Genomic DNA, 13,189 nt, shown 5'->3' on the forward strand with positions numbered 1-13,189 from the left:
AATAAAATAAAAAAATAAAGAGAGAACTAGCTTTATAATCTTCAGCAAGTCACTGCAACTAAGAACATTGATGTATAAGATGAAAACAACAGATAGCATTTATTGGACACTTTCCATGTCCCGGGCATTATTGTATTTAATTCTCACCACTCTTTTACAGAGAAGGAAAGAATTAGTGGGTAATAACTTGCCCAAGTTACACGGCAAGTAAATGACACAGCTGGAATAAAAACACTTGCCGTGGTTATCTCCCAGTTTATTGTAATGACCAGCTGGTACAAGGGATACAGAGTTCTTCGTGCATTTTGAAGAGATCTAAATATGTGATGATGACACATAATAACGTCGGATAAAGACATGACAAATTATTCAAGAAACAATTTATAATATATAAGGTCAAGAACTAACCCACAAGTAATATATACTCCTCCTTAAGATTGATCCAACCATGTATCGATATTTCAATACTCCTGGGGCTGTCCATCTCATCAAAATAAAACTAAATCACATTTTAATACATGTATATTATGTGGGACAAAAGTAAAAGTCCTATTAAATTCAACATACGCTACACTGATTACTCTCTGGAGCTATTAAACCCTACACCATTTTTTTATTATTTTTATTTTTTTTTTTTGCGATACGCGGGCCTCTCACTGTTGTGGCCTCTCCCGTTGCGGAGCACAGGCTCCGGACGCGCAGGCCCAGCGGCCATGGCTCACGGGCCCAGCCGCTCTGCAGCATGTGGGTTGCTCCCGGACCAGGGCACGAACCCGTGTCCCCTGCATCGGCAGGCGGACTCTCAACCACTGCGCCACCAGGGAAGACCCCCTACACCATTTTGATACGGGAGAAAATTGGGTTCGTTTGTCATGATATTTCAGAACGTTCTATTGATCTTTACTTCATTTTCTATAGTTTAATTAGATTTGAAGAAGCTAAAAAGACTTGCCTATTATTAGGAAAGAGAAAACCTACATGGGATTTTTTTTTTAAGTTATTGTTGAATTTGTTACAATATTGCTTCTGTTTTATGTTTTGGTTTTTTGGCCCCAAGGCATGTGGGATCTTAGCTCCCCTACCAGGGATCAAACCCACACCCCCTGCATTGGAAGAAGAAGTCTTAACCACTGGAGTGCCAGGGAAGTCCCTGGACTATTTTTTTTTTAAAAGAAGAGGAGGAAAAGGAGGATGAAGACAAGGACAATGGGGCGGGGGAAAGGACAAGAGAGGAGGAAGAGGAAGAAGAAAAACCTCCAAGGGGTTGTCTGTGCACTGAAGTTCTGAAGTCAATGCAATTAAGAGCAACTTTTAGGGCTTCCCTGGTGGCACAGTGGTTAAAAATCTGCCTGCCAATGCAGAGGACACACGAGTTCAAGCCCTGGTCCGGGAAGATCCCACATGCCGCGGAGCAACTAGGCCCGTGAGCCACAACTACTAAGCCTGCGCGTCTGGAGCCTGTGCTCCGCAACAAGAGAGGCCGCAATAGTGAGAGGCCTGTGCACCGCGATGAAGAGTGGCCCCCGCTTGCCACAACTAGAGAAAGCCCTCGCACAGAAACGAAGACCCAATACAGCCAAAAATAAATAAATAAATATTTTAAAAAACAAAGAGCAACTTTTAGATGAGAAGAGAGACACTGCTAAGTAGAAGAAAATCATGGGAAACAAAGGAGAAAAGGCACAATAGAGCCTGACTGTCAGTGCACAGAGCTTGCAATTTCTTTTGCAGGAAGAAGAAATACCTCTATGATTTAACTAAGTAAAGAAGTGCAAATGCTAATTACCAAACCACTCACAAGACCTACATTTAGCACACAAGAAATGCCAGGGATCAACCACAATGAGGCCTCGTCCAAGTCCGTTCATGGTACAGTGTTTCTGGTCCTCAGCTCCTCCGATATCCTTACTGACCTCAGCCTTAGCATCTTAGGATCCCAGCTAAACTAAGAGATCACAGAAGGCAAATCTGGCTTTCAGAAAGCACAACTTTCAGAGGAAAGTTCTTTTCCACCTCTACTAAAAAAAACCTTTATGGAAGGTACAAATTAAATTGTTTTTATCTTTGATTAGTGCATTTATCTATGTCACGTATTCAAAATTATTTTTAAACAAAACAAAGCCAAAAAAGTTATTTTTATTTTCAGATTTCAGATATTCAGTGTCTTTTCACATATATTGTAAAAACAAAGTATAAATGAAAGTATAAATAATTCAAATATTTTTATATTAGCTATGTTAAAAAAGACTATCAAATCAATTAACTTTTATATCTTAACATTTGCTGTTTCCTGCTGTATTATATATTCTACTCCATTTTATACAACAGAAACAAAACTCCCTGTCCGAACACATCATGTGCTGTGCAAAATATGATTTTTTTTCTTTTAGGTAGCCTGAATTTTTTTCAAAACACTACAGTGTGCATGACTGGAAATATATGGAACATTTTTGAATGATGTATATAACTTTTTAAAGACTACAAACTACAAAAACATTTTCATATCAGTACAGGTATTTTCTTTTTAATATGCATTTATTTATTTATTTTGGCTGTACCAGGTCTTAGCTGCGGTAGGCGGGATCTTTTAGTTGCGGCATGCAGGCTCTTAGTTGTGGCAATGGGAACTCCTAGTTGCAGCATGCATACGAGATCTAGTTCCCCAACCAGGGATTGAACCCGGGCCCCCTGCACTGGGAGCGTGGAGTCCCACCCACTGGACCACCAGGGAAGTCCCTCAAATCAGTACAGGTATTTATACATATACTTGTACTGACTGTGAATAGTAAAAATATATAACATGATATCTGACACTATTTACCTATTTATATCTTTACTACCTATGCCATTCAGATGTTGAGCTCAGGAGTGCAGTACCTAGAACAATGCCACCCAACAGTAGGCATTCTAATATTCACTGAATGAATAAACATAAACAATTCATTATCCTGAGGTCTTCTCACTTGTCTGAAAACCATTTGCACTTGGCAACTCAGTCTTACTCAAGTCAAATCACCCCCGTTCCTCAACTATCACTGCACAATTATTACATGTTGAAATGCAGGCTTGAGGGCTCCACAGAGAATTTCTGTGAAAGTGGAGGCAAAAAGGGATTGGAGTAGGTGAATGACAGGTGGACTACAGCTGCTGCTAAAAGCCCAGATTTTACATACTTTTTATTCAGCTCTATTTTGCTAACATGATTTCATGTCTTGGATGGTAAACGAAGGTAGAAAAATGGGGAGTGATAGGTACAGGACACGGAACCCTCAGGCAATTGACAGAAGTATAATTAAATTATAGGAATTTTGTTTCCGTGAGCCAGAAGTTTAGATATAACATCCTAAATAAGGTAACTGAAACATGAAGGCAAAATTAGCAAAAAATAAGAAATACAGACTTTGCAGAAACAAAAGAGCTTACCTGCTTTAGAACTTCAACTAAAACTAAACAAAAAATGAAATCTACTGCTAAGTCTCTTCTTTCAAGAAGATAATCTCTTTCACGTTGCTGTTCATCCCTGAAACAAGAATCCCAAATTAGGATTGCATTAAAACTATAAGTTCTCAAATAGCTCTTGGTTAGTACTTCATGTTATTTGCTGAGTTCCTAGTACATATGGTGTCCCACAGCAATCATTACAAGTTTTTATAATAACCCAATGTATGTATTACATGTTCTTATGTTCTTTCTCTTTTTGTACATTAGGAACTTATATGCACATCTCACTATTACATCTGTCAGAAATTAAACCTAATCTAAAAGAATTAGTAAGAGGAAGAAAAACACGGAAATACAGTGCCAGGTCATTTTTTCACAAATCTAAGTTGAAAAATCACAAGTGGCATCTACTGAGGTACAATTCTAAACCATGGGCCATCACCTGAACACAAATAGACGTTTTACTTAAAGCCATGATCTCCCTGGGAAATTTGAAGAAGGAGAAGACAAGTTCGAGGATTTAACACCAAGAAGAGTCTCGTGGTATAAGAATTTAGGGTTTTGGCAGTCTTCCTGTATCGCAACAACTGTTTCCCTTCACAAACCACGTGAACAGGACTTCCTCTGAATATTTTCTTAACTCCTTCCATGACTGTTAAGGCTCCTCACTGAACTATAGAAAGTCAGTTTTGCATGACTAGTCCCAGTGATGACTCCTGTAGGGCAGCACCTACTTTAACAGATATCTTTCCTCGATTTACAGTTTAAGTATGGACTATCTTTTCCCCTTGTTACCACTTCATAACAAAAGTAACCAAACAATAACAATCGTCAGTTGGTAACACTACTACCCGCTTCATTGGAAGTGTTTTGAGCCCAGGTCGAACAGTAGAAAATGAGCCACTTACCCCTTAGATTTTGTGCTAGACCGAGGCCTATACTCATAAGACTCATCTTCAGCTCCATTCTGGCGTCTGTACCAGTCAAACAAGGTGCGAAGTAAGGAAGGGAGACAGTGCTCTGCTACTGAGCTCATAGAGCTTATCAACTGAAAATACAAGACGTTACCAGAAGTAAAATACAACATCAAAGTGCCATGCTCCTCAGGCTACTAGCAATCACTTAGAAAGGAGTAACATTTCTAGAATAAAAATACACTAAATGCAGTAACTCCAAAGCAATAAATGTGTTTTAAAATAAAAGGGAAAAAAATAAATACATAAAATGCCACTTACATTTAAATATTAAAAAAAAATAAGATAAAATAAGGGCTAGGGGTTTAGCCAAGTAATAAAGTAAAGTGAGCTAAGTTTCACCGGCTATTAACATTTATCCAAATCCATTCAGTTTAGCTCAGAGACTTTCCACCTTTTTCCTGCCTCCATATGCTACTCACATGTGTAAAAACTTGACCATCAGTAACATCCCTGATTACACACATGACACCTCTGGGTGAACTGTATAACACAGAACATGAAACAACCACACCTACTTCCTCCCCCACCACCACCCCCATCCCCCGGGGCCAGTTCCTCTCTGCTCATGTGAGTGAAATGTCCTAAAATGTTGCCACTAGAAGGGATGAAGAGATGCAGAAACAGAGAAGACTACACCATGTTAGAACTGGGGGAAAAGCTCCACTTTATTCTGTGCTGCTATGACACCGAACAAAGAATTATAATTACACAATTAATTTGTGATACAAATAAACATATTAGAAATGTGTTATATACATGTTTTTAAAGCTTAGAATATATAAATGAACAGCAGAAAGATAAATGAAGTGGGATGGACACCTGCAACTCAATTTGAGGCATCCCTTAAACTATCTGAATTGTAGATGAGTTATCAGATTCATTTCATGAATGAACCCAACTTGCCTGTTGTGGTGGTAAGAGGTACACCAGCTACCATTAGTCAACCCTAAGGTCACTCTTCATCTTGAGGATCCAGAGAAAAAACATTCTCTCTTCATAAGAGACTCTGTATCTGATTCAACCCATTGCTCGTAAAATTAGTATTTTAAAATCAGCATACAGTAAAACATGCTTCACTTTGTTTTGCTTAACTAAAAAACTACGGGTTGCAGCAATACTCAAGGTCTCGTTCAGTTCCACGACTGTAGGAAGTATCAGTTAATGAAGATAAATTGATAGCTCTAGGAATTAAACATTTATTTTTCCTAATATTTTATATTTCTCATATAAAAAAGAATGAAACAGTTTGATTATGTATGATATTTTTTCTCTTTTTCATGATCTCTGCCTTCCTTTAATCATGCTTTTATTTATAAATTACCATAACGTGACAGGTGAATAGTTTCTAATATAGGGAATTAAAGTAAAAAACAAGATTCTAATTTTATTTAACCACTTTTGAAAAGTTGTATTTCATTAACAATGAACAATACCACTCAAAGGAAATCCCTTTTAATACCTAAAGAAGGAATAAGAAAACACCATCTGCTACTGTAAATACATATTAAAGCAGTTTACCCCACTCACAGCTTTTTATTGTGGAAAAAAATCAAGGTATGGAGCATGATAAAATATAGTTTTATTAATCATTTACATAAAAAAAGAAATGGAAGTTTTCCTTAAAATGTTGTTTAATAAGATTTCATATTGATTGTTCATTCATCATTAGTAAAGTGGATTCAAGATGTGAATAATCTAAATACCTTTAAAATAATATATTAACAATACATTAATAATTAATAACTAGTAGCAATTAGTACCTTTTGTAATGGCATTAAGATTTGAAAAGGGTTATATGAGGTGATCTTATTATTACTGTAGCAGAGAACTAGCCTTCTTATTTATGGTTTCTTCTTAGACCAGTGGCTATTTACTAAGTGTGTGCTTCAGAATCACCTAGGGAGCTGTTGCAAAATACAGGTGCCAGAGCACTGCTCTTGGTGATTCGGAGTCAGCAGAACTGGAATGGCATCCAGAAACACAGCATTTTGGGAAGCCTCCACCAAGCAATCCTAACCAGTCATCTTCATCTAATCAAGCAGACTAATATGAACATTAACTTCGATTTCCTAGATACATAATTATAAGAAGGGTAGCTCGGGAATACTAGATGGCAACAGAAAGCTGATCTGGGTTATTGGGTTTTGCAGACAATCAATCAACTTATAATGAAATAAGTCTTGAGCAAACATAATTATGACAAAAATAACACTTGATCTAACATTCAAAATCAGCAAGAGGAAAGAACTGACATTAGAGGATTACCACTAAATTTGAGATATTGGTATTATATAAAAAGGTTTTTGGTTTTGCAGGGTTTTTTTGGAGGGGGAGGGTTGGCCATTGTATATCTTCCTTTTTAAGCTTCTTTGGCTTTTTGACACAGACAGTCCACTTGGCCTTTGCACAAGCACAGATACAAGTAGTTAATGCCTCTTAGGGCAACCCTCAACTGCTGGAGATGGGGGCTGCAGATAAATGCTCCAGCCCTCCATTCTTCAGAAAGACAAAAGTGGGTGACATTCAGTATGATTCTCAGAATGGAATGAACCCCCAGTGCCCAGAGCAGTGATCTCTATCAGTTCTTCCTCTTCCCTGCCTCAATCTCTCAAGTCTCCTCCTTGGAATCTCTTCCCAGAACCAAGTCCTTGTCTCTGGCTCCGCCTTCAAAATGGGGTGGAAAGGGAGAGAACCAGGCTGGATGTTTCAGTATAAAGGTTCTGATACCCCCAACAGGAAAAAATAAACGTTAAAAGGTCAAATATTATTATGTAAAAATTGTATACAAGGTAAGATTGAGGGATATGACTGGAAATCTTTTAAGAAGTTTTCAAAGGGCATATAGTAAAGAGGGTACCAATGAAAAGCAAAGTTTTAAAATGCTTAATGAACAGAAATCAATAAAGTTCACAGCTCATTCTATGAAGTTCACAGTTCATAACTCATTCTATTTGTTCTGTTAAAAAACAGACTACCAGTTCCAGACTGAATCTAGTGTATAAAAACATACAGGACCACGAAACAAAATAAATATATTTCTTAATATTGGATGTATTTGGATCAGACTGTGCGGATAAACATTTTCCTTTCAGGAAAAAATATTCCCCCTACATTGGCATACCTGGTCAAACTGAAGATCTTCACCCCTCTGAAGAGATCTAGATAATGGCTTCTCCTACAATTGAAAAAAAAAAAGTATATATGCAAAATATTAGAAATCTTACCGATAATAAACAGTTGAGATTCGTGAGATGGTTTTGTTTTTGTTTTATTTGTAATTAGATTGTTTCAAGGAAAGGTTCTAATCTGCTAATACAAACAAAATTTAATATTACTAGTTTAACTTAGAAGAGCATACCTAGCATGACCCCTTCTGTCAGCCTTTCTACCTACTTGCCTTGCTGCTTACCCCACATATAGTTACCTAACTTACTAAACATAAGAGATGTCTCAAATTATGTTCACATATATTATGACTGATTCTTCTGTTGAGATTTTTTAGGATGATTTTCTAAACTTTCTACTTTATGCTTTTTTTATTGAATTTTTATTCAACAAATATATTTATTGAAATATATATCATAGGAAAACAAATGCCATTTTTCCATGAAAAAAACTGGAATTTAGAAATATGTATATTCTGAAGCTTATCTATCCAAGAGCCCCAATTTCCTTCTCTCATTTATTGCTATAACTTCTGAAAATAAACTCACAAATGTATCTGCCACTGAAATTTAAAAATTCCTAATCTAACTATCAGAGAAGCACATTTCTAACTAATTTAATTGGGGTCAGTAAAATACCTGAATTCCACAGCGCTTGACTTTCTTAACAGGGAAAGGTTTTTGGCATGTCCTTGGCACTTGAGCCCTTATATGCTAAGCACACTTTGGTAATTATCTTGCAGACAAGTCGTCAATTTCTAAAACCAAGTATTACACACTACAAACATGTAACATGATGAGGATCCCATCCAATAATATATAGGCCCAATTAACTACCTCTAAAATTTAAGTATAACAGTAAGTCTCATAGCAAGTCCAATAGAACATTGGTTGTTTTTTTTTTGGTTTTGTTTTTTTAGAACGTTGTTTTTAAAAGTATGTGAAAGTTTGAAAATTACTGAGCTATCCTAATGTGAATTGTGTATTTAAAACCTGGGCTGGGGGTGGTGTAGGAGAGATAATAAGCTGTTTCTTACCAACTTATTTGACTTATTTGATCCCCCTCACTTGATCCCTCTTTTCACTGTAATATTAAATTTAAAGGTCTTCAGTAATATTTTGAGGAGTGTTGATCTAAGTAGTTTATTACTCACATAGGGTATTTATACAATAAAGTACGGCCAAGCACACTAAAAGAGAGCAATAACCTTCTCAGAAACACTTACACTGTTTTCTTATACCTCACACTTTTCACTTCTCAACAAACTCATGCTTTCTCAAAGATTTCTGAAGATCTGACATCCTCACAGAGCTTTCCCTAAACCAAAAAGTGAGGATGAGTTATTTTTTCCATAATAAGAACTCAGAAATAATGTTTGAATGCAAAAGAACACTCATGTTACCATCAGTACAAAAATATGAAGTAAGTGTACTGCACTAAATGCTGTATAAATTACTAATCAAGGACTCTGTATTAACCTCTCAGTTTGATTACAGTATGGTTGAGGATGGCCTAATCGTTGTCAAGCAGATGTACTTTCAATGTGAGATTTTGAAAGGATAACTATTTAAAACATGTTTATAGTACATGCAAACCATTGCCACACAACTAAAAAGAATGCAAATTATTCTCTATATTCACATATAGACGAATGCAAAGACTTATGTACCAGAATGTTTACTGTAGTATTTTTTTTCACAGTAGCCTCAAGTTGGGGTAAGTCCCAAACAGCTTATCCATAGAGACTGGTAAAAAAAAAATTTACAGTACTTTCTTTTATTGAAACAATATTCAACATTAGAGAGAAAGAGACAAATATATATGGGCTGATAATAGAACAATCTCTGATTTACATTGTTAAAATAAAAATAGGGACAGAAAAAATATACATATAAAAACTCCCATTTGTGTTTTTTTAAAAGAATAAAAGATGGAGGGTGCTACAGAGATTGATAAATAATAGACATGAAAAATGGTATACTAAAAACTATGGACAGTGATGATCTTGATCCAGAATGGAAGGAAGAGTCATTATTTTTATTACATAACCTTTAAAACTATTTCCACTTTTTATAATGTTATTATTTCATAAGAATATAACAGATCAATAATGAATCTAAGGTGCACAATCCTTTACACTCTAAATTTGACCCTTTAGTATCTACGTATAGAGGACCAACAGCAACATGTAGCCTCCAGGGAAAGCAAAAGAATTTACTGAAAAGATTTTCGCCGCATAACAGTGATACTGAAATATTTCAATAATTTGCAGCTAAAGATGGCAATCTCTCCTAAACAATCGCTGTCCTTGAACAGCTAAAAGTCTAATGACAGAGCAAAGAAAATATATATTATCTTAGACAGACTTTATAGGATAGGAAGTTGCAATGGAGGTGAAGGTTTTAGAATGACCACTGAGAAGATGACATTTAAGTCACAATCAGAGGGAAGTGAGTAAGCTTGCCATGCAGAGTGAAGGAAAGATAATCCAGTCAGTACCTTGGAACTCCCCAAAGGCTCAGGAACTGGAGAATTTCAGTACTATGAAAGAGTGGGTGAAGGTGAAGTTAAAAATAAGAGGACTGGTTGAACGATAGTTTAGGAAACATTTAGACCCTCCCTCCCATTCCCTTCACCCACTCTACTTAGCAGGTTGGCTGTCCCTCCAACCTACTCACAGAGGAACCGCCCTTCTTACGAAAGGGCAAAACAGAGATGTCGACCGGGGGATACTACAGTTGAAGACAACGTACCACACTGAAGACAGGGAGCTTAAGTAAAAAGGTATATACTAAATATCAAAACCCCCAGTTATCTTCTGTCTCTACATCCCCAGAATGCTAGCAGCCAAGTCTCAACCCTCCCATTTGGGCTACTGAAGGACTCCTCCAAGGGACTCTAGCTTCCAACAAAAGATCTGACATTGATGGTTCAGATGATTACACACTAAAGACCACAGTCAAAAAGGTCCCTCCATGTACACAGAGCTTCCAATCAGCTGTTTAGTGCCTCAATCATAATAAATAACATATAATATGTTATAATAAGCATGTGAGGAGAAGTGGAAACTAACAGAAAAATGCAGTTTGGAGGAAATAAGAGATCAGAAACTCTTTAAAATACATATTTAATATCAAAAAAACAGTGGACAGTGCAGAGTTGTAAAAATGCTGGGCCTAAACCAAGTACATACAGTCTAAATCAGCAGGTGATTGGTTAAAGCCCTTTTTCCTCTCTTCTTTTCTGGTCACTGGCAATCTAAAACAGTAACAGATAAGCTTGGATGTGTCTGGATCATTACCCAGGATTGAGCTACCTCCTTTTAGGAAGAAAGAAACCTAAGGTATTTGATTGCATAGTTTGCAAGCTGTAATTTTATTCAATGGTTGCCCTTCCTTGTTTTTCGTTTTTTGTTTTTGCGGTACACGGGCCTCTCACTGTTGTGGCCTCTCCCGTTGCGGAGCACAGGCTCCGGACGCACAGGCTCAGCGGCCATGGCTCATGGGCCCAGCCGCTCCGCGGCATGTGGGATCTTCCCGGACCGGGGCAGGAACCCGTGTCCCCTGTATTGGCAGGTGGACTCTCAACCACTGTGCCACCAGGGAAGCCCTGCCCTTCCTTCTTGAGTCTTCCTTCTAAGATAAAACTGAAATTGTGGCTAAAGTCAAGCTCAGCTAATCTTCGAATCTTTTGCCTTCCTTAACCTCCTTTTATTGTGGCTTCTAATATGAGAATGAAAAGGCCAGTTCTCTCATTTTAGTGATTGATTAAATTCTTTTAGCAAAAGCCATTCACATTTGTGCTTCTAAGTTTTCGTGTAACCTACTGTCCATCTGACCATGAGACATGCTAGCCTCCTTTTATGTATCAACTCGTGGATGCTGTTTTCTTTAAAGAGACCCCATGACAGTTTCATTCAAGAACGCAAGAGAGTCATCTTGAATGGCTGTTTATTACTGGAAAGGGTACAAAATAAATTTCAAAATAAATGAGATCACAATAAATGCATTTGAAGCTATAATAAAAACCTTGTGATAATGTTAGATTAAATGTATTTTCATTATCTAATCTTGAGGCTGGGTAAACGATACACCATCTACTCAGACTTGGACATAAATGAAACAAAGCTGGCAGAGATCTGATTCAGACAAGAAGAAATTACGCTGGTATATAGGAGTGAGGCGGGTAAAATCTGTAAAATATGATGGGTAATTTCTCAGCCAGTGTTTGTCCCTGGCTGCTGTCGTCTACAACACTGGGAGTTTTCCTGGTGTGTCAGGAGGAGTAAGCAGGGATGCCTCTTCTCTCTTAAGTGTGATGATGGGGTAGAAACACCTATTTTCTAATGGAATCCTCACCACTACTCACCATAACTTAATAATCTCATTTTCAATTACACAGCAGATGTTTCTGAAATTAACTGGTAAATGAATGAATAAAATATAGTCAACATCAGACTATTCTGAAAGAACTATCAGAAGCTCTGGCTAACACAATGATACTATGCTTTGTTAGAAGAAAAAGGGCACAGGCCACAGCAATGTTCCTAAGGCTACATTCAATTTAAAATACAAACTTTTACTAAGCACCTACCACCAAGGGCAGTGCTGCAGGTACAGAGGAAAAAGAGACCTGGTTCCTGATATCAAGTAGCTCACATCAGAAAAGATAAACATGTAAGCAATTAACCATAATATGACAATGTCAGAATCGAGGAGTATGAACAAATTATTATGGTAAAACAAAGATTCATTTAGTTTGGGGAAGAATCACTATGTTAGAGGGAAGATGTGGGAAGTTGGAAGAATGAGTAGAGGTTTAAAAACAGAGGAATTAAAAGCATTTTAAGACTTCCCTGGTGGCGCAGTGGTTAAGAATCCGCCTGCCAATGCAGGAGACACGGGTTCGAGCCATGGTCCGGGAAGATCCCACATGCCGCGGAGCAACTAAGCCCATGTGCCACGATTACTGAGCCTGTGCTCTAGAGCCCACGGGCCACAACTACTGAAGCCCGCGCACCTACAGCCCGTGCTCCGCAACAAGAGAAGCCACTGCAATGAGAAGCCTGCGCACCACAAAGAGTAGCCCCCGCTCACCACACTAGAGAAAGCCCACGTGCAAAAACGAAGACCCAACGCAGCCGAAAGTAAATAAATAAATGACATAAAAATAAAATGACACTTTGAACAAAAAAGCATTTTAGATTGAGAGAAAAATAAAAAATACATCAGAACAACAGAATATATAGAGGATACTTTTTTTTTTTTTTGCGGTACGCGGGCCTCCCACTGTTGTGGCCTCTCCCGTTGCGGAGCACAGGCTCCGGACGTGCAGGCTCAGCGGCCATGGCTCACGGGCCCAGCCGCTCCGCGGCATGCGGGATCTTCCCGGACCAGGGCACGAACCTGCGTCCCCTGCATCGGCAGGCGGACTCTCAACCACTGCACCACCAGGGAAGCCCTAGAGGATACTTTTAAGTGTCACAGCACACATCAGGATAGGAGAATCATGAGACATTACACAAACTGTAACAAGACTGTGAAGAGGCTGAAATGACTCACCAAGAACTTTAATTTAATCCATAGCAATGAAAAGGAAGCAAGATT

The 13,189-nt window shown here is 37.9% G+C and overlaps 1 protein-coding gene across 9 annotated transcripts in view; it reads right to left on the reverse strand.

The window, feature by feature from the left end:
• Positions 1-13,189, reverse strand: part of FRYL (FRY like transcription coactivator) — a 244,672-nt gene that overhangs the window by 120,597 nt on the left and 110,886 nt on the right. For all 9 annotated transcript variants that reach the window (XM_033856980.2, XM_033856979.2, XM_033856984.2 and 6 more), the window contains 3 exons: positions 7,540-7,593; positions 4,350-4,489; positions 3,424-3,520 (listed from right to left, as the gene is read on the reverse strand). In XM_033856980.2, the coding sequence (XP_033712871.1) occupies positions 3,424-3,520; positions 4,350-4,489; positions 7,540-7,593 (291 nt within the window). The remainder of the gene's footprint in view (positions 1-3,423; positions 3,521-4,349; positions 4,490-7,539; positions 7,594-13,189) is intronic.

The sequence above is a fragment of the Tursiops truncatus genome, chromosome 5 (assembly GCF_011762595.2).
Source record: "Tursiops truncatus isolate mTurTru1 chromosome 5, mTurTru1.mat.Y, whole genome shotgun sequence".
Classification (NCBI taxonomy): domain Eukaryota; kingdom Metazoa; phylum Chordata; class Mammalia; order Artiodactyla; family Delphinidae; genus Tursiops; species Tursiops truncatus.